The sequence below is a fragment of the Coffea eugenioides genome, chromosome 5 (genome assembly GCF_003713205.1).
Source record: "Coffea eugenioides isolate CCC68of chromosome 5, Ceug_1.0, whole genome shotgun sequence".
Taxonomy (NCBI): Eukaryota; Viridiplantae; Streptophyta; class Magnoliopsida; order Gentianales; family Rubiaceae; genus Coffea; species Coffea eugenioides.
In genome coordinates this window covers 45,828,492-45,851,114 of record NC_040039.1, presented here as the reverse complement: position 1 = coordinate 45,851,114, position 22,623 = coordinate 45,828,492, and the positions used below count along the sequence as shown (strand labels likewise).

The 22,623-nt window shown below is 37.4% G+C and overlaps 2 protein-coding genes across 2 annotated transcripts; one reads left to right on the top strand and one right to left on the bottom strand.

Annotated features, from left to right (window-relative positions):
- Positions 1-279: 279 nt before the first annotated feature.
- On the bottom strand, positions 280-6,134 carry LOC113770070. Its single transcript, XM_027314420.1, has 3 exons — positions 6,087-6,134; positions 5,363-5,978; positions 280-3,566 (listed from the first exon to the last, which is right to left on the bottom strand). Exons 1-3 carry the CDS (start codon positions 6,116-6,118, stop codon positions 531-533), a joined length of 3,684 nt encoding a protein of 1,227 aa, XP_027170221.1. The 5' UTR covers positions 6,119-6,134; the 3' UTR covers positions 280-530.
- Positions 6,135-19,962: 13,828 nt separating this feature from the next.
- Positions 19,963-21,525, top strand: LOC113771857 (ATP-dependent DNA helicase PIF1-like). Its single transcript, XM_027316410.1, has one exon. It carries the CDS (start codon positions 19,963-19,965, stop codon positions 21,523-21,525), a length of 1,563 nt encoding a protein of 520 aa, XP_027172211.1.
- The last annotated feature ends 1,098 nt before the right edge of the window (positions 21,526-22,623 follow it).

Below are 22,623 nucleotides of genomic sequence, written 5' to 3'. Positions count from 1 at the left end.
AATTGTCACCCTGCAAAGGAGTCATAGTCCAATGCGTCTATACAAAGTCAGTTTCAGATGATAATTGTCTTCATGATGCAAAATGCCTTGAGAAAGAGCATCAGTTAATGCTCAAAGGGAAAGCAGAAACTGCTGATTCCAACAATTCCAGCCTCTCTTTCACTTACCTGAGAAACAGATTCTTTGCTGGACTCGTAAGAAATTTTAGTGAAAGAATCACGACAAGAAAGGCTAACTGGATAAATGTAAGACTAGGCAACATATTAACCAACAAGGATAAAAAATCCACAATCTGAGAAAAGTAATGCACGCGTTTGAACAGAAACAGAAAAGGTTTACATTTCATCGAGTACAGAAAACAGAATAAGCCACACATTGTTACACAATTTTCTTCTAAATTACTACCCCAATCGTGCAGTGACAAGCTTCAGTATGAGCAAGTATTGCAGCTCCATTATCGTAGGACATTCAGGGAGTTGAAAACAGTTAACGAACAGCCATTTGAAAGAAATTAATCATCTGACTGACTTCTAAAACCTGTAGATCTTTGAGGATTTCTCAGACCCAAGAACCCTCCTGCCAGTTGCTGGTGTAGCAACAGGAATGATTGAATTGGTTGACTTAGAGTTTGCCTGATCATTCTTTTGACATGGCTTTAGGATATATCTTGCTCCTGCTGTCAATTTCATGGGACCTGATCTAGGAGCACCTGTCAATTTGAAGGGACCCGTCTCAGTACAATCTCCAATCTCATCCACATGAATCCCATTATGACCACATTCTACAGTCACTGCGTTTTCTTCAGCTGAACCTAGTTCTAATACTTGTCTATCACACTCCGCATCTCCTTGAAAATTGTTAGCACTCTGAACTGCTGTTACAGCACAGCTAGAATCTTCTTGAATTCCTATTTTAGGTATCTTAGAGGACCTCACACAATCACCTGATACAGATGGAACCCTCTTTTTAGATCTTTTGCCATGAGCAGGGATCCGAACACTAAATCCTGACTCTACTTGACTGCCAACATTCACTTTCTCCCCAACTCTATTCTGCATGGAAGAATTTGACGAGAACCCAGGATGGGTAGGCACACTTGGACAGTGAACCAAAGAAGTTGAAGCAAATGCATTCTCTGAACCAGAAGAAGGGAACAAAAGGAAAGGCTCGGGCTGGGGAAATGATGAAGGGCCAGTTTGGAAATTAATTCCAGACATAGAGCAGGGATGACAGACAGTGCCTGGACCAGAATGTGATTGGCGATAACCCATTAATGATGCCTTTTTTCTGGTCTCCAAGAACCCTGGGTGCATGACCCTAAAAGAGTTCTGAGACCAAGATGGCTCCGTATGCATTCCACATTCTGAATGTGAAAAAGGGAACTTGAGGGCTAACTGTGCAGGAGGAACCGATGTGTGCTTGTTTTCTAGTTGAGCCCTGCTTCTGCTCATGTTCTCACTACAGTTGAGAAGAGTTGATCCCGGTATAGAAATCCCTGGGCGTTCTACAGGAGATATATATGAACAAGAGAATTTATTTTCCAATGTGGATTTATGGCTATCCGATAAAAGGGAAGAAACCAGTGAAAATTGAGGATACTTCTCAGGTTTGAGTATACCCTTGCTTAAACCATCCCAATGTTGCTGCATTACATTATTGTGGCTGTCAGAGAAATGCAAGGATGTCTTAGATTCTGGAACCATCATCGGTGGAGCACCTTCTGATGCCTGTTTCATTTCAGCTTTTGATACATAAGTCGCTGTTCCTTTCAGTTTCCCTAAAATGGGATGCACAATGAATTCGGGCATATGTGGACTCTTTATGGATGAAGTCTCAATGCCATTATTATTAGAACAATCAGTTATGATCTGCTTGTCCGTCCAAAGCTCTCTATCCTCAAGTCCTTCAAAACCTCTTCCGCCAATGGTAAACTCTTGACCCATCAGACGCATCGTCGATTGAGTAACATGCACTGAAATATGATCAGAATTGCCATGCTGCTGAATTATTTCATCCCGTGGGTGCTTTTGAACCTCGTAGTTGTGTCTGGGTTCAAATTGAGACACTTTCATCCGGTCCATGTCTGACTCCAGCGAGTAAAGGTAAGGATCAGATCCCTTCATCACTGTATTTGTTCTTCCAGTACCATATTGATCAAACATATCTAATCCAGAAGGCAAATCACAGTTAGCAGCCTCTTTACCGGAGTCCTTGATCCTGCAAGATTGAACCTGGTCTTTGAATGGTGCCATCCCATTCCAACTTCTAATGTCTATGTGATTAATTATTGAGTTCGAGAGGATATTCTCATGCATTGGCGAACTCAAGGACGGACCTCTGAGGGTACTCATGCTCTTAGGAGGATTTAAACAATCTTTACCACTGGAGTTCAAACTGATAAACTCCCCTTGAGAATTGAGAGGCAAGCCAATAAAATTCTCACTTATGCCTGTCTCTCCACACATAGCCACTCTCGAGTTCCAATCCGGAAGGGAACAAATAGTATGCATCAGCTCTTTAGGAGACAGATGAGGGAACCATTGATATGGAAAAGCATGGTCATTATGATTCTCTCTGATACTCTGTGAGGAGAAAAGGGGTCTGGCATTGGCATTCTCATGTTGTATAGAAAAGTATGATGATACAGGCTGAGGATATGCCTTCAGACAATCCATTGAACAACCTGAATCAAGGTCAGGGCCAGCATCTCCAGAAAGATCGAGCAATCTACGACTGCTACTGGAAGCATCTGATAAATAGCCATACATGGGAACCGTAAATTTAGGAATATTACGTTCTTGGGACATTGAAGGAATCCCAGAGGAGGAAGTATACAATGCATCACGGGCTGTTACACTATTGCATCCTTTAAGCCATTGAGGACTTTCAATGTGCAGAGGACCTTGACCAAAGGACACAGATCTATTCAACCAATTCCCTTGACTAAACCCATGCTGCCACGAGAAAAAGTTTGGTGCATCAGCCTCATGGTATCTACTAGATAACAGATTTTCAGTCATAAGCTGAACATCAGCCTCAGCTGCTGTGCAATTGGAAATTCCAAGCTCAGTTTCCTTCATCTCTTGAATGCTCAAACTTTTTCCTCTCTCTGAAGGATGACCCTTTTCCACAGAAGCAGCACTGATGTCAGAAGTTGAATCACTGAAAGTTTGGGTCTCTAATTCCACAGTAGGATATGCCTTCCTCTTTAATTCAAGTACATCATCACTTCGTGAGAAACTGACATGCTTATTGACAGTTTGAGTGCTAGAATTAGTTAAAATACCAGCATCATAAAAGATGGAATCTGTGGAGTTCTCTGCTGGAATTACTCTTCTATGATTTTTAAGAATACCACGCACAGGAGAAACTGCTTGTTGGTCATTTTGAAGCAATTTGGAAGTACTTGGAGTCTTGCATTTCATCTTTTCTTTAGTTAAACGCTTCAGCCTTGGTTTCTTCACATGGGTAGCAATAGCTTCAAACAGATCCTTGCTATATGTAGAACAATTTGCATTTGCGACAGAATTGGCTGAAGTTTGCAGTTTGAGCTTACAAGTTTTTTCCTGAGAAACCAAGATACATCTTACCATCTAAATATAACTTAAAATGATATACACATATTTGCCCATAGAATAGTAAGTTTAGAAAATGTGCACAATGAAGTCAAAATATTGTGAGTTTTCCACCTCGTACGGCTCAGCAACAAATTCTTTTGGTGTTTTCTTTTAATCCATTATATTTAATGAATGGATTTCTACTTATTCAGGTTAGTTACATGAATGCTACTTCTACCACTAGCACCATAAAATGAAGGGCTTACCAGAGCTATTCTCCTGAGCTCCCTCCCCCTACCCCCCCCCCCCCCCCGCGGCAACACCCTGGTCGTGGCCAAAAAAAGAAAAAAGAAGAAGGAGGAGGAGGAAGAGAGAAGAATAACCCATAGTCAAGGTTCTGGACTGATTTAAATAGATTGCTAATAACTTTATTAGCATCTGGTTCTGGTTCTGGTTCAAATCTCATCTACAATTTGCATGGCTCTCCCAATATATAAACTATCAAGTTGTTTACCATGAAATTCATTGAACCACCATATAATCTGGGATCAAGATGTTAGAATGGATATCAATTTTAACTTTCAAAAAGCTAAATAAAATCTATGGATTCCATCAAGACATATAACTGAATCCGAAACTGCCATAGGCCAACCACTTTAAATCTGTATAACAAACTTCCCTAATTTATGTAAGAAGCTCCCTAATATCTTATGATTTTTCCTGGACCTGCAAGAGATCACAAATTTTAAAGGGGCTTCAAAGAGATCTACTGCATGTATGTGACACCCTCTCACTGTTGTATCATTCATATACATCTTTCATGAGACGGAATGCACCATGAGCTTAGCTCCCGTCAGTTCAGAGTAAAAGATGTAATAAATATAAGCAAAAGAGACAGAATTTGGACAAGTAAAGTAACCAAACCCATTTCATAGCAACTTACTGGTGAAAAGGATGTCTTCTTTCTATTAATATCATGCTAGAAGACTAGTGAACAGAAAATTCTCAACATGATGAATCTTAAATAAGGCTTCCACCTGTGTCTACAACTACAAGCCTTTGTACACTCAACAGTGAGTTTGCTAAAGCACTGGATTTGCATGATACAGCAATTAACTAGGGGCTACAGCCAGAAAATGACCTCCAAGTCGCAAGCTCAAAGTTGAAACCAATGGTCAAAATGTAGCAATATGGTGAAAGTGGGCTACTGGATGAACCCCTCATGCCATGCCATGACAATGATGGCTGAGGAGGTAAACGCAACCAGCAGAAAGAGCAGCATATGTGATTTTGGGCAGGCAGCAAAAGCTAGGACAAAACTCTTAATCCCATGAAAGCCCTTTCTCTATCCAACCGGTACTGCACAGCTGGAACACCAAAGTTTCTTCCTCACCAAGCTCAAACCAGCTTCCCCAACATACAAGACCCCATTTTTCACTATTCGCCTCATACCTAACCTTAAATCTTTTTGCCTAAGTTCACTCTCGCAGGAGTACAAGGTAAAATTCATACAAATGTATAGAGCAGTCAACAACCAGATATCAAGCAGTAGTTTTAAGCAGAAAATCTATACAGAAAAGGACAAAAATCTGAGTATTCCAAGGATATTGGATCTAATTTCAAGTACTCAACAACTAAGAATCGATCAATCTATGGATGATACCATTATTTTATGCTCCAAATAAGCTAGAAATGTCACAATTTATCAGCGAATCATCAATATATCTGGTTAAATGCAACTTGTATACCACATTCACAAACAATTAAACAAAACGAGCAACATATGATAATGGACAATCACTTACCTTCTTGGGGCTCCTTAATTCCACGGCGGCATTCTTCCCTTTTTCCATCTTCTTTTTCTTATTGACCCCGTCCTTGTTCTTCAAATTCTTGATCATCACCGTCTTTTCCTTCTTCAGCATGCTCAAAATTCCCTTCTTCTTAACCTTCCTCTTCCTCAGACCCGCATCAACAATCCCAGCTTCCTCACCACTACCTTCATCACCATCTGCTCCATCATCAGAGCACTCTCCATTTTCATCGTCATCACTATTTAGTCTGTCAACCTGCGGCGCCACTGCAAAAAGCTCAACAATGGACCTCTTCTTGGGAGCCTTGACCTTTGGCTTCGCCTTCTTCGACTTCACCACTTTTACTACCTTCACTGACTTCCCCTTTCGAACCCTTTTCATCCTCCTCAAGCATTCAAGAGTAGTCTCCTCCAGATCGGATCCCTCCTCTTGGTCATCATCCTCTTCAGCCTTATTGTTTCCATCAGCCAATTTAAGCTCATCAAACCACCACCTGAATTTCTTGATTGTCATTGGGGGCAGCGCAGCTCTTACATCCGCTTCATTAGCTTCATCAAACGGCCAGCATTTCGCCACGTCTACACTCCTCATCCTTGCAGCATACTCCCTAGGAAAATAATTAAAACCGCAACAAGAAAAAACCTAAATAATCGAAAATAGGCGGGAGGAGAAGGCAATAAAGAAAAATAAAGACAACCCATCTAAGAAAACTCACCGGATCGAAAAACCCTGCATTGCTAAGGCCATATTCTGCTCGCTCAAGATTCCAACTGAAAAGACAAGTTATTGTAAAGGGTTTGATGAAGAGTAACAAGTAAATAGAAGACAAGTGAATGAGAATAAGGGAAGAACACTAGCTCCGCCAGTCCATTTATGAGTAGAAGATAAGGATGGATGAATGGATGGAGGAAGCAGTGATCAGAAAAGTTAATCAAAAACAGTGGGAATAAACCAGCTAGGGAGAGAGAGAAAAGAGAAAGTAATTTGTACTAACAAGTTCAAGAAACAAAATTAGGACTTAAACGTTAACAAAACAGGAAACAATAACAGTTGGAAAATGATGGGTTTTGTACAACATAAATGGTAGTATTATGCAAAGAACGCAAGCAAACAAACAAACAAACAAACATCTACAGACCTTAATTTGAGCACAGCACAGCTGAAAACACCGAGTAATGAAAGTGGGAAAATGGGTTTTTGTCGAAAGCCACTTTCTAATACTCTAACAACTAATTAAGACCACATGATCACGAGCTCTGCAACAAGGATAAAACTTGATGAACATACATGTGCTAGACCATCAGTCATCAAACAAATATGGAAGAAATAGATAGTTTTGGTACGAGGATAGAATGAAGATGGGAAGATTGGGGGAAGAGAAAATTTGGGAGCGAAAGAAAGAAAGAAGGAAGGAAGGAGAGGTGTGGAGAGAGAGGGGAGAGAGAGAGAGAGAGAGAGGAGTGAGAGAAGAGGGTAGGGAAATTGTTGCAGTAGAAGTACTACTTTATGCGTAAATTTCCCGCTCGAAAAGTGTGGGGTGGGGGGGAGTAAACTAAAGGGTGGGAGAGAGTGTCTGTCAATTGCCAATTTTCAGCTAAAGCCTATTTAAGACTGAAAGCGACCTATGAGACCCCCAACCCACCATAAAAGTAGTATGGGGTTGGGGAACTTTGGACAGAATCACGACTACTATGCTCCTCCTCCTCCTCCTCCATCACCGTTTCTCATTTCTCGTTTCTCATTTCTCCTTCTCATTCTTGTGTGTGTAAGAGTAGTAGAGTATTATTTATATGGTGTCCAATTTTGTAGTTTTACATGTATTCGTGTGTGTGTGTGTTTGAATAAACTATTATTTGAAATACCATTTAGAATAATTAATTATTGTTACACCTTTCATGATGTGTTATATGTGAAATAAAAAAATAGTTAAAAAATATAAGAAAGTGACTAGAGAATATGTTTAGGATGCATTGAAGAATTTTTTGTATCCAAATACCGTGAAGCAGATGAAATTTTAATGACTTTCTGACGTTACTAAGTAGTGTCCAAAATATTTCTTTTGACACTTGAGAATTTGCTATATACTATATGTTTTTCTATTAGTTTTACTAGCTAAAGTATTGTTGTGACTGTTGTTTTGGCGATTTTGTCTTTTGTTTCCTATGGTAATATCACAACAAACAATATATATCAGCAGAAAATTACATTCAATTATAATAAACAATAACATAGGTTAGGCTTATGTGTTTTTGGGGTGATAGGAGATAAGAAGGAGATATAAATTCTGGGCAATATTTGATTCTTATCCAAATTGTGGAGAAAAAATGTTTATCATTGAAGATACTTTTCTAAGTAACATTTTGTATTTAGGCTTTTTTGCACAATATTAATTTTTTTTTCTAAAATATCAAAAATTATAATTTGATAATAAAAGTTTACGAAATGTTACATCAATAAACCAGCATTTGATTTGTTTTTATTGTTAAAACTCTACGAATATAGAAATGACTCACATTTTGTGTCTTTTCTTTTTTCAGAAATCCCAAATTTCCTTCAAAAGCTAATATTTACATTAATTCAAGACATTCTGAAAACTTTTTCAGCAAATTGTCCATATACTTGTTGAAAAACTTTTGTGAATAAAGTTTGTTGCCCTAAATTCCTTGGAAACCATTTTCAAATAATTCTTAATTAGGATTGTGAATTGCCTTTTGTTCCCTCAAATCCAAATAACTACTTTAGGAAAAGAATATATATATATATATATATATAACCACAAAAGACCTTAATTTTGTAGAATAGACTGTGACTTTTTTTTTTGGACACGATAGACCTACTCCTACTTTATACTATGTGAAGAGGGGTGATCCAACGAGACTAAGAAGGAAATCCGGGAGGACTGAACTATCACCGGTTCAGACGAATCCTGCTCTATACTATAGAGAGGGAGTGACCCAATGGGAATAAGGGGGGAATTCAGGGAGACTGAATCACTATCGGTCCAAACGGATGTCTACGTACCCATTGATGAAACATTTTAGGAAACCTTGAATTTTCACAATGCTGACCAAAGAATTCAATCACTTAATCTATATCCAAGTAGAGGTTTAAGGCACTCTTAGTGACAAGCTACTCCGAGAGTAATAGTTGGTTTGTAGCATAGATTGTGACTACTACCATAATACTACTGGGGAGGAACCATACCTGCTCCTGTACAAAATTGAGTTTTCAGAACTAAGAAGAAAGATTCTGCATGTCAACGCGCCACGGTAAGAGCGTGGCCACTACGCACTTTGCTTCCTTTGTCTATGACATATTTCTTGTTTCTTCATTCTTTTTTCGCTTGTTTTTTGTTGGGTTTATGCCACTTGCAGCAATATCTGTATGAATATATTTCTAAGTAATTGAAAACTGGTTAATAGTAATGGTATAATACGATTCTAGAAATCAGAAATGAGTTTACCTTTAACGTACTTGGCATGTTACTCCATTCTTGCAATAGTTGAATTTGGCTACGTAAAGAATATTACTTATTAGCTTATGAAAAAAGAATAGAAATATGTTACCAAGAACAAACTTTTTTGAGGGCTATCAATTCCAAACTATATATACGCTTGGGTGACTATGACAAACAGTTTCAGGCTTTCAGCTAACGAAACACAGAATAATTTACCCTCTGATTCTGAAGTACTTATTAATGTACTGAGATTTTCTGACCCTGTTGGTGTATCTAACCCCATCAGCATTACTGGGGGAAAAAAAATAATTGTTTCATGCGCAGGCAGTGCATTATTTAGTGACATGCCTGCCAGAATTGCTTAAGATCTCTGATTTGCCAACTTAATAAAGTTATGAATAGGTTCGAATCATTGATTTACAAACAGTAAATGTCGAACTTCGTCTAGGTATATATGAAGGCATGTATATATATATGTATATATGTATATATATGTATAGCTCTACACTTCTACTAAGGGCGTACAAATTAATGTCTTCTATGTAGAGCTTGGATAAGGGAAAGAAGATGAAGCAGTGAAAGAGAAGAGATGATTCTTTTGCCTTGGAATTTTGGGTGCTGAGTGGTGGTGGAGTTAACAGAAGTCGCTTGCAATTCTTCTGTCTTGTCTTAACTCCCTCAAGCTTAGCTGAAATCGGGACCTATTTCTGTCTTATATGGTAGGTATGAATTTAGTAAAAGGTATGAATGTTTTGTCTCAGTGTCATTGGATTTCTGGTTTTAATGGAAGATGTGACATTTATGTTTGGTTTTAGGCTTTTTGGCTTGTGCACTTACATTGGAGTATCATAATTATACAATAGTAGCAATTGTAGATACAAGATTGATAGTATATAATGCAATACTACCTCGTAAAATTCGAGCCCCAAACAAATCAAGTAATGGAGGATATATATCAAAAACATACTTGAATAATATTTAATTAACCAAATCGTAAAATAAATAGGGCAAAAAAAAAAAAAGAACGCATTGGACAACTCACTTACGTAATTAAGTTTCCTCAAATTTACTCCAAAACGATATTGAATTTTATATTATCGTACTTTGTACAAGAGCTAGTAGTGACATTTCACTGTCAGAATTTTAATAACAATAATGTAATATAATTTATTTCATACTACGTTACTATTATCTTTTTGAGTTAATTTAACTCCAGAGCGAGACAATTGGCTGAAAGGATGATTTTGACAATTAAAACGAAAATTAAATTAAGTTTTGATTGTGACAATAATAACATTTGCCATCTAAAAATTTTCATATAATCTCAAAAAATATATTGCGGTAAACCTAAATATTCATAAGTTGTCCCCCAAACTGAGGCGAGTAGATGAACAATTGAGCAATGCAGCAAGTAGGGTAAGACAAGGGCGGGCAAGCTTCAAAGTACGCGAACATTATGGGATGGCGAAGTAATGAGTGAGTGTGACCACAGGTTTTCATACCTATTTTTTGAGGTAACAGACACCCTTCAAATATGTGCCTGCCAGGTAAGATTTTTTTTTTTAAAAAAAAAATTTTATATAAACTCAATTCATATTATCATTATTGATCAAAATATGCATTCAAAATCATAGATTATTTATAGAAACTCTTACAAATCGTCCACTGTTACAGCTCTCGCACCAATAGTCAAATTGACGAGATTCGAATACCTGATCTTTTACGAAGAAAGAATCTATTCTCACCGATTAAGTTAACTTGTATAGCAGGTGACAGAAAGATATTTAGAATCAAATAAACTATGTCTATGCATTCGATGTATCACGTTAATTTTCATCATCATACATGGCACATGGGACATGCATGCATGTCATGACGGTGACAACCGCTCCAATGGGGCACCTGAATATGGGACCATCTTTGCCAAAACATCCACGTACTCTTGACAATTGATGTAGGCTCCTTTTAATTATTTTTGGCATTTTAGCAGAGTGTTTTAATTGAGAGAGAGAGAGAGAGTCGCATTTTATTCTTATTTGAATTTATTAGTAAAGATAAAAGTATATTACTAGCAGTCAGAAAAAAAAAAGAAAAAGAAGTTAAGAATTTTTATAAGGCATATTATGAACTTTCTTCTTATGCATTTGATCAGTTTTTTTCAGTAGAGCGCAGTTGATTAGTACATGCATTTTTGAATCACTTTATAGTCTAACAACTAAACTTACCTAACAAATGCTATAATTGAATTTCTACTAAAATCACCATACAAACAGGATAGAGTGTTATTTGAAATATTATTTGGAATAATTACTGTAGCACTTTTTGTGATATAATGTATGTGAGATAAAAAGTTGGTTGGGAATATAAAAAGGTGAGTTGGAAAATGTATTTATGATGCAAGCGAAATATTATTTGCAATATATTATGTGTATCCAAACAAACCAGTACAATTAAATTTTTGTATTTTCTAATGATTTTTAAACAAGTGTATAAACTTAGATGTGATATGTAAACTAAATTTAAAATAAAAAGGTCGCGTCAAGCAAGCTACCAAGTGGATCTCTAAAATAAAAAGCGTAACTTTAAAAAAGTTCCTTAAGAATCCTTGTTGTCAATTTCCTTTAATCATTATATAGTTTTCAATTATTTTCATAAAATTATTTAATCAAAATAAAACACTGACTCTCAACATTAATTAACGAATTAACAACTATACGAGAACATCTTACTATTTATACTTTCCGCCTTTTAAGAGTGTTTTTGTACTAATGTGTCTATCTTGGTGGGTGTCCCTCTTAATATATATATATATATATATATATATAATTTTTTTTCTTACTATTTGTTATTATTAAATTCATAAATTTCTCTGGTTTTCTTTTCCATGTGTCTATTTTGTCGTTCTCCTCACAGCGGTCAATGAATGTATCAGATAATAACTTAATAAGCCCACTTGCCCCTCTGGCGCGTTGCAAGCAACCGTCTAGTGTCTTCATGAACCCTAGAGAGCCCTAGACGTGGAATATTGGCCTAGGATTTAACAAGTCCTTTAAAACTTTTTCGAAAACTTTTACACAAAGATTTGAAGTTTATTTTAAGTGGAATATGAATGTGCCCCTTTTGATTGCATATCTAGGAGTGTATATGTGTGTGTAATGATACGATGTATATCAAATAAGAAGACGATGAAGAAATGTGTCCAGAAAATATTCTAAAATTTTTTCCTGAAAGGCTTTCAATCCAAACGGAAGTGTTTATGCAACATTTGTCAAGAATTTTTCTAATTGAAAAATCTTAAGCTATTTTGTTCGTATAATCCAAAAACAAGCTAGACAAGACTTAAGTTTCGAGTCCTTCAGTCTAGTCCAGTAAAAGATGATGTACTCTTTTTTTCGTTTTCTTGCCCTAGTAGCAGTGTTTGAAAACGGTTCACTGGAAATGTTTATATCTTGCTGGTCCAGACTTAGTATAATATAGACTGGGATATCTCTTTTTTTTTTTTTTTTTTTTTTTAAGTATTGCTCCCAGCATACCATGCCCAAGAATAAAGTGTTTATACTAATTTAATGATAAAAAAGGGAACAGTTTAGATGAGTGAATGGTGAATCCCTAGCCACTGGGCTAGTGGCTCAGTGACCACCAGGGAGGGATTTAAGTCCCTCGAAAAAAAATCTAAGGGTTGTGTCATATCACTCCCTTAGTTTAGTTGGGTATGTACACCTACTAGTCCTTACAACAATCTCCTTAAACTCCCCCTCCCCCTAGATTAGGATAGAGTAGGTTATACAAATGTATCGTTGCTGACAAAAAAAAAATGGTGAATCCCTCCAGAAGAACTGGTAAGGGAAAAAGGTAGAAACATATTGACATGGATGTCAATGAATTAACTGAGAAAATAAAAGGGCCCGTTTGAATAACATTTTCTAGGGAGTTTCTGAGGAAAAATTACTGTAACGCTTGTTAAAGATGTAATAATGCATGTGAAATAAAAAAGTGATTAAAAATTATGCAGAAGAAAACTTCACAGAAAACAACCAAATTTTTCGGTAGAAAAACACAATCCAAACGGGCTTAGTAGTACTGTATAGTTTTTTGGTTTTTTGGCTGTAAATAATTGTGATTTATGTTCCTCTAGTCTTTGCGCTTTTGCTCACTATCAGTTTTCCCAACTTCCACTCTAGCCAGTATGTTTTTTCATTTGTTCGACATACACTAAGTATGAATTCTATACAAGAATTAATGCAATCTTTTATGACAGCTAACAAACTAATATTCAAATGTGTGATCCATCAACCGTCATATTTTGGCACTTCTTTTCCTTAATCAGCGATTTTCTATCATTTATTCCACCATGACCACCCGTAAAGCAAAATCGCGGATCTAGGTCTAATCATGAGGAAAGTTTAATCATGCCAAAATATCTTTCTTCTACACTTTTCCTCAATTAATTAAGCTAGAATTGTTATCCATGATAATGTTTAAAGGCAATCCACAATCCTAATTTTAATATTCTTGTTAATTATATTCTCTTAGGTACTAATTAAAAATATTCAGTTCATACATCAAGCACAAAAAATAATTAAATTAGGACGTCTATGAAGGAAAAATAACAATAATCAAGGGAGAGAGAGAGAGAGAGAGCGAGATAAAAAGTGGAAGAAAAGATTTATTATGAATTAAATCCTACTCGTTAAATCATCTTGTTTAAATAGTTATCCATTTCTACTATAGGAAGCTAACTGGTCAACCCAAAGGATGTAGACACAAACCACTTTTATCTTCTCTTTTCTGGTGAGAATTGATGCTTCACTTCCGTAAGCAAACAAAGAAACATCATGAGACGATTACACAGTACACTATTACTTCCAAATGGTGAAATAAAGAAACTTTGCAAAAGTTAAGAATGGAATTGGCGTTCGTTAGATTTTTAGATGTCGCTTTTTTTTACAACCTAGAACTAGAATAAGTGTCGAAGAATGTCCAGTGCCCTTCACTCTTCAATAGCTTTTTGATATCACACAAAGCAGGGAAGAAAGAATAAAAGGAAAAAAGAAAGCATGTGAGTGACAAGGGGTGGCCCAAGAAAGACAGAGGGGATGGGGTTGGGGAAAGATTGAAGTGAGACCTTTCTTTTCAGGAGCAAAAGCATTTTCTTGCAAGAGAATGGACAATTTCTGTAGTTGTCCTTGTACTGAAATGATCCTTTGTATCTTTTGGGTTCTTTTCTTCGCAAAATGAACTAAGCACTTACCAGCGGATAGGACACTTGGTTTGTAAATTTGATTACCAAGAAACAACCTAGGACATTGGACATGCCATGTAGTAGTAATTTAGTTCGACCATGAGCATTTTGCAACACACCATTCCATTCAGCCCTAATTGTTAAACAACAGTAGCAGATCCAGACAAGAAAGTTTTGATTGTTGTCCTAGCTAGCTAGGTTTTATTCCCTTTCAACTTTCAACCACCTACTACTACTAACAAGTAACAACACACTACTGTATTTTTTTCACATAGTGGGTTGCGACTGTAGTGAATTCCTTTTGTTGTTGCCATCTGATTTAAGGGCGTGGACCATAAATTTTTCAAATTGTTATCAAGAGCTAGCTAGGGTATTTTCTTGATCATTGGAGTATTTGTCATAATCCATAAGGAGGGACTTTTGTCGATGGCCCTCCAAGTCCAGGGGTCAAACGCACTGATGATTAAACTATACCATATAGCAAGCAAGAACAAAGGAATCCGAGTGCTTTTTTTTTTTTTTCCCCAAGCATTAGAGGCAGCACGTGCGGGCATCTCTGCACTACTCCACTGTTGATGAACAACCAGTTTAGCACTTTTTAACTGGTTCTTTTGGCAACAGATAAAATAAATTAAACAGTTGAACACTTGAGAATGGTCCTAAATGGAAGTCATATTATCCACATCTGATTGGACCGCAGACACTTGAACAAGATTGCTGTATGGTTGGTTGGTTGCTTCCTCATTTGTCTATTATATTATTATATTACCCCCTAGCCCTGCACTCCTAGTATGTTCTTCTTTTTTTTTTTTTTTTTTGAAGTGATTAAAATTTAATAATGAGAATAATCAGAACAAGAACTTCAAGGCCATCAGCAGTAGTAGCCTATATAGAATGAGGGTTTGCTTGCTAATTTATACTCCAGTTTGGACATCCCTAGAACAGTTGCTGAACTGAACTAGTCACAAGCTGCATCGACCCATGAAAGAGAGGAATATTTTGTACTCTTTCTTCTCTTTTTTGGGCCAAAAAGCTGAAGCTTTCAGATACACAAATGAATGAATGATGCAGAAGTATGATGATCTGGCGAACTGATTCACATACAATTGATCTTCATAGTCAAATGCTTTTCCCTTCTTGAACTAATTTATTAGTTCGCACCATTTAAGGAATTGAGTGCCATGTTTTGTCCTATAGATGCTAGACTAGATAGTGATAAAACTAGTACTAGTACTACTTGGAAAATCTGCTAATACTATAATGTTCAAAAGTACTGTAACTTCATAGCCAACTTTAGCCATGATCAACTGACAATTGGATCAAAGTGACTCAGAAAACCATTAGAAACAGAATTTACAGGGCTAGCTGTTCTCAGTGTGGCAACCCTCCTACATAAAAATTACAATATCGATAAACTACGTGGCATCTACAATTAAGATTAAGTAACATATTGCATACTTGATATTCTTGTAAACAATCATACACATTGAATTAAATAAGACAAAATGTGAGAAGATTTATACGCTTAATTTGGTTTTATAATTCTGAGATAGATTGGTTTGTTAAGGTGGCATCACATAAATGGTTCATCCTATATATATATTATCCGTTTTCCCGATTTTCCTAAAATAAATTATGCCGTTTTCTCAGAATGTTTTAGCCCCACTAGAACAAATTAATTTTGTTACGTGAGATACAATCTCATATAAAATCAAATACGAGATGACAAGGGATTAGATGAACTAAATGAACCCTAGATGTAAAGAAACTCACCACGAATGTTCATGGAGGCTGAGGAGAAACCAGTACCGCAAGAAGTGCCCCGGATGGTAAATATGTATGCCCATTAAGCAGAATTTGGAGATGACGAGCTTGAACGGGGCGTGAAGAGAAGGAAACTTTAATTAGGGATGGGGCACCACAGAAAAGGGGAGCATGTTAATGTGTAATTGAAATCTCAATATTAGTACATTAAACAGCGAAAATTCCAAGAGAAAAGAAGAAGGCACCCCCATGTCGCACGTAAAAGGTTGAACTCATCAAAAATCGAGATCCCTGTCTCCTCTCTAACCTTTCTCCCTCTCTCTCTCTCTCTCGCAACATAGTACTATGGTTAATTTGTTGAATGGACTAACTAATTATCTAATCTGATAGACTGGTACTATCCTATTACCACTATCGAATTGCAGCAGCAATATGTGACCGTGTGAGAAGCAAGTCAAACTGTTTCACTCACTTTCACCATCTTCTTCTTCCTGAAATAATTGCACAAGTTTGCCACCACAAGCAGATGGATTTTACTTAGTAAACTATACATATAGCTGCTACGTAACTTTATTATTCTTTTGTGCTACCAAAAAAGCAACAGTATATATCTCGAGCTTTCGTGCCATTCCTATCTATCAGCGTGCTTTGCACTAGTTTTGTACCTAGTGCTCCGCCAAGTCTGTGGAAACCATGCTCAGCTTGATGTGAAGATTACAGGATGTATTTGTATATCAAGCATCAATGCTCACAGTCCCATGAACAAAGTTGAAGGGTTATGTTATACAGTTGCGGAGAAAGTTGATTTCCGAGGCTTGATTTCCTTGGCGTACAATGTGGTATTTTGCATGTAATGCTGATGCTTCTATAAATTGTGAAGCAAATCTAGTCCCTGTTGCGTGGTTAACCGGTACCCCACTCGAGGTTCTCTAGCAACAGGTATACTATCAGAATTCAGAAAGGGTGTATCTGCTAGGGCATTAGCCAACCATATGGGACATGTTCTTCTGGGTTGCTGTAACCTAGTACTACAAACTGTAGTAGCTAGTACAACTTCGTCAAAGTGATGAGCATTCAGCATGAAGAATATAGAGCTCTTAATTGGTTATAGAAGAGAGAGCAACTTAGCTTGTTTGCCACTAGCACTCGCATTGATGGTAAGCCTGAATCTATACGAAATGTTCACCATCAACGGAGCAAAAACAAGAAAAAAACAAAGTTAACTAGTTTGCATGATGATATGGTGCTCTAAACATGTTAAAATGCAATATCAATTTGTCGTGCACAACTCCTTTTTGAGCTATCCAATCCGGAAACTGGATGGAGGATTCAGTAAGCAATCCACCAGCCAGCTCACGTCCTTGGGATTTCATACTTTATATTAGTACTCCATTAGCTGGTATTTGGTAGGAAGTCTATGCTAGGAGAAAAGAATCTAGTATTTCTCTTAGTAGTAGCGTATGACTATTCTCCATTACATGGATCAAAAGATTCATATAATGATGAAGTTTCCTATCTTAGTTATCCACTAGTACTTTGACTTAGTGACACATCTTCGGTCACTTTTAGAAATTACGCACATTAAAACATAGTTAGATTCACCTCATTAGTCAACAATTTTCTATGATATAGAAGCATACCGTCCATACATACAACTACAAGTACCACAAATATGCAATTTACTTGCACCAATCAAATGTAGACGGATCCTCGAAGGCCACAGTAGAGAATTTATCTCTCACAGCTCACACTCAGTTTTTGTGACTAATCCTTTTGTAAATGATTGATACTCAACCGGGTTTTAAGCAATAGATTCTTGATAGTGATTAGCTGCTTAAATTTGTACTCGGAGCTACATATGTACACATCTTTCGCTCTTTTGACATACTTGTGAAAATAGTAGTACGTGTTCATGGTTAAACGACTAAACCTGCGCAATTACTTAAACGTGTCAGCTTGCTGTAATTGGAACTGTTAGTAACATGATCTCCGTACAACTGAACGAATTTTTATAAGTCAGTCAGCCAGCCAGTCATGTTCACAAGAAATATGTATGTTGCAGGAAGTATAAGTGTCAGCACTGATGGACCATCAACTTAATATTGGCTTGAATTCTTCTGTTGATGATGCTTATAATCTTTTGACACCTTTCTTTAAAGGCACCTGGCAAAGATATCATAGAATCTCTTGAAACAGGAGCCAATTCTAAGTTGACGGCAGGGATTGTGGGAGGGCTGTGGTGGTGGTTGAAATAGCAAAGAAGCTAGGTTAAGTGGACAGAAAAGGCCTGTTGTATGACAAATTGGTGCTTCTTTTTCCTGTTTTTGAGGGGATGGTGTGCGTACATGGCGAACGTAAAAATAAACAAAACAAAACAAAAAGTAAGTGTGTATAAATAGGCAGGGCTGAGGACAGGTTACATAGCATCTCTTGTCACCTTAAGATGACCAAATGTTTCCCCCTAAAAAAAAAAAAGGCAAAGATGTATGTAATTTATCTTTTTCTTCTCACACGAAGACCCCTTCTTCAAGTAGACCTATTTGGGATTTTTTTTCGTTTATGGGGTTCTTTTTTGTGGGTTTTTTATTTTTTTGTTGTTGTTGTGGGGAAGCATAGTTATTGGGAAAATGTGGCTGTGAAAGCCTTGAATGTTCACATTCCAATGGGGGGCACCAGTACTCATTCATGTCTTCCTGGAATTCAGAGTTATTGAAAATTTTGTTTCAGTTAAATTGCTCTAATGCGAAAGTAGATATTAAGCTCTTTTATTGCGACTATTAAGTTTCACTATTCATCAGTCTTCTTTTTTGGCAGATGGAATTTGGAGCTAAATGAGCAAAAGCGTAGTATTGTTCTTGGCTTTTCTTGTTTCTACATGCCTCCTTTCGAGACCTCTTGGTGCTAGTGTGATCCTTTTCAAATCCTAAATATTAGAAAATTGAATTTGAGTAAACGGGTTTTCCGAGATTATCAAAAATGATTAATTTTATATACACTGATATTCTTGGATGGAAGTCACTTAATTCTAATTTAAATTTAAACTTTAATTTTTATCCAATTTGAATTTAAACTTCATTTTTAGAGTACTACTAATACATAATGTACACAAAATTAATCTTTTAAATGAGCAAATTCTTGAAACTTCCGACATGGTGTCATCTACATTATTAGCAAATGTCCTATGAAGTGATTATTGTGCCTAGAGAATCGATGAGGCCATCCGTACCCACGTGAAAAATTGTTGTGAAGCCCAACAAACAAATCATACAAACGACGCCTTAATCATATCCAATAGGCCTATAGTTAATGATTTTACTGAGCCCATCAGAAAGTCACACTCCTCTGATTTATCAGGCCCAAGAGAGACAATAGCACGTTGTAGTTTTGGAGACCCGAATAAGACGGCCGAAAACTGTCAGAAGTGGGAAGAAGGGAACCGGAAGTGAGAGCCGAGGAACCCTATGGCCTATGCCAACGTTGTTTTATGAGAGGATTCTTGCAGAAATGAGCATTCAACCATCCATACCTTTTCCCCATTAGCCAAAGATTTTGGGTAAGCAATCTTTTCTTGTTCTGCTGTTTTCACTTTTCAATCATTCATACGTTTTCCCCATTAGCCGAAGATTTTGGGTAAGTAATATTTTCTTGGTCTAAAGTTTCACTTTTCACCTTAAATTAAAGTACGAGTTTCAGCAGCGCGTTCATGATTTCAGTAGGATACACTGATCAGTGCTAGTATTTTCATCAGTTCTAGTAAATTCACTTAGAAAGATTTAATCTTTGGGTGAAATTTGACTGAGACAGATACTGAGAACATGTTATAATGCTGTACTTTGAGCCAGTTTATGTTTAAAGAATGGTGCTAATCTCTGTCTTTTGAAAGCCCTGATTTGGATGAGAATGTTATTGGAGGTAGAAGTTATTTAATGTGTAGGATTGTGTTATGTTACTGGCGGGAGTTCTCGTTGTTGACACAAATCCAGCGCCTTTGCCATTCGTGGGTGTGATTTTACATGGAAGTGTAGGTGGAATTTAGAATGTAGAAGTGGAGGTGTATCAATATCCTGGTCTAAGTAGGTTTATATATTGGGTTTATATATTGGAGAATAGAGAAGGAAGGTGAAAAAAATGAAGCAGTTGTTCTCCTCTGCTTTAGCAACATTGAGGTATTATTCGAGTGCCACTTACCATAGCACAAAATGGAGCAAAAATAGATATAACTACAAGAGCAAATGGGGTGGTCTTTCTTCCCCTATAAAGCCGAAGACGAGGTGGACTAATGAGCAATCTCAAGTCTTAAACAAGAGCAAAATGAATTCTCCTAAAATGCCTAGAAAGCCTAGAATGAAGTGGACTGATGAGCAAACACAAGTCTTGAATGCCATTCTCGAGGGAAAGTCTGTATTTGTCAGTGGATCAGCAGGGACCGGTAAAACTGCTTTGCTTGAGCATGTTATAAAGAAACTCAAGAAAATTCATGGTCGATCCCAGGTTTTTGTGACAGCTTCCACAGGAGTTGCTGCTTGTGCCCTTAATGGTATGACCCTTCACTCATTTGCAGGCACTGGTCTCGGTGGTGTTGATCGTGCAAGTTTGCTAACTAGGGTTCTTTCAGATAGGAGGGCATATCGGAGGTGGATCAAGGCCAAAGTGCTAGTCATGGATGAAAGTAGCATGATTGAGGCTGACTTCTTCAATGATCTTGAGTTCATAGCCAGTGAGATACGGGGTCAGGATCCTTTGTTGAAGGGAAAGGTTTGGGGTGGAATACAGCTAGTTGTGAGTGGTGACTTTTTCCAATTACCTCCTGTTCTCAAAAAGAAGAAGAAGAAGGGTGCCAAAGTATTTGCATTTGAAGCTGATTGCTGGAATGCAAGTTTTGATTTGCAAATTGAGCTCACAAAGGTTTTCCGGCAATCAGAGGCTGATCTTGTGAAATTACTGCAGGGAATACGTAGAGGAGAGAGTGACCCTGAGGACCTTCAGATATTAAAACAACGATGCTTCTCATCAGAGGAGGATCCTTCAGCTGTACAGCTGTTCCCGAGGAATGAAGATGTCAATAGGGTGAACAAGAAGCACCTGCAAAGCTTAGGCGAGCAAATTTTTGTTTATTCTGCTGTTGACAGTGGTGAAGAGCCATCAAAGAAGCAGCTTAGATCAGGAATTGCACCTGATCAGCTTGAGCTCTGCAAAGGTGCGAGGGTGATGCTCTGCAAAAATATAAACCCTTGGCTTAAACTTGTGAATGGGGCTACTGGTACTATCATAGATTTTCATGACAAAATTGATGCTTTTTATGAAAGTGCTGGGAACTGTGATGATAGTGATATTCACTCCATATGCAGTGATGGTTACTTACTACCTGTAGTAAAATTTGACTCTGGACAAGTACTTAAGATTGGTTTAGAAACATGGGTTGTAATGGATGGAGAAAGGGTTGTTGCTAAGCGAAAGCAGATACCCCTCATACTGGCTTGGGCACTAAGCATTCACAAATGTCAGGGAATGACTCTTGACCGCCTTCACACAGACCTCCGTCGGGCTTTTGGCTGTGGAATGGTCTATGTTGCGCTTTCACGGGTGAAAACGTTGGATGGACTTCATTTATCTGGTTTTAATCCTTCTAAGATCGAGGCAGACCCAAAGGTTCTGCAATTCTATCAGAATCTTTCAAGTTCACGATATTAGCAAACTGGGGATGTCAATGCTGATTTCGAGTTTCCTCATAGTTCAGATAAAATGGTTAGTAGCAGACCAAATAAAAAGTTTTTCAAATGATCATGGTTGTGAACTTGGAAGTACGTGCTTCTTGTTCATTTTTTGGATTCTCATATTCTGAGGCTGGAAAAACGAAAGATTCAGCATGGTTCAGCATTTCTTTGGTCTTCCTTGCATTACTCAGTGGGATCTGGCGTTTATACAGAAATCCGGATCAACACTGCACCTGACTGTGCTGTGCACATGAGATTCTATATGCTCATAGTTGATTAGGCATAGGCATCTCTTCAACTCATTGTGTGGTGAGATGCTTTTTCTGCTAGAGCTAAAGCAGATGCAATTAGTTGTATCATCTTTTTCATCTTTCGGGTTAATGATACGATTTCACTCATATTTGCAAGAATTGTCATTCTTTTGAAGGCGTTGCAAATTTTCATTTATTAGGCTATCTAAATCATAACGACATCTAGCCCAATCTCCATGAAACGCTGCTGAGGTACTGTACCGTGAAGTAGGACGGCTAATATGCTCTCCTGCCTATTTGGCTGTTTCGCAATTCTCATAAAAACAGGGGGCGTACCTACAGCATCAAACTTGCTGGCCATGAAATCTTTGGAATTTGTTGTCCTGACTAAGTCGCATCTTCAATATGTCAGTTTCCTAGCAGGCTAGCACGTGGGATTTTTTTTTATTATTAGAACTTGTATAATGTTCTCAGTTTGTAGAAAGATTTGGGAATATGCAGGAACCATTGACGAGATAACTGGATACCCTGAACCCGTGGGATAGCCAGAATTTAGATGTCTGCTCTAGTAAAGAGGTAGCAAGTCACTCTGCATTCCAATCTTCTGTAACCTCGATAAATACGAAGAGCACTTGGGAACTTTTTTGTTGCGGTGGTATTTTCTAAAGTTACAGCTCTAAGTGAAATTATTTCAACAACCCTGAACGAATTTGCTAGAGTGCAGTAGGCTTTTGAACAGCTTTATTAGGTTAGCTCGATAATTATTGTGCAACCCTTCCTTCAGTTGAAAAACAGTAGTGGATGGTCATACTTGAACAACTGCA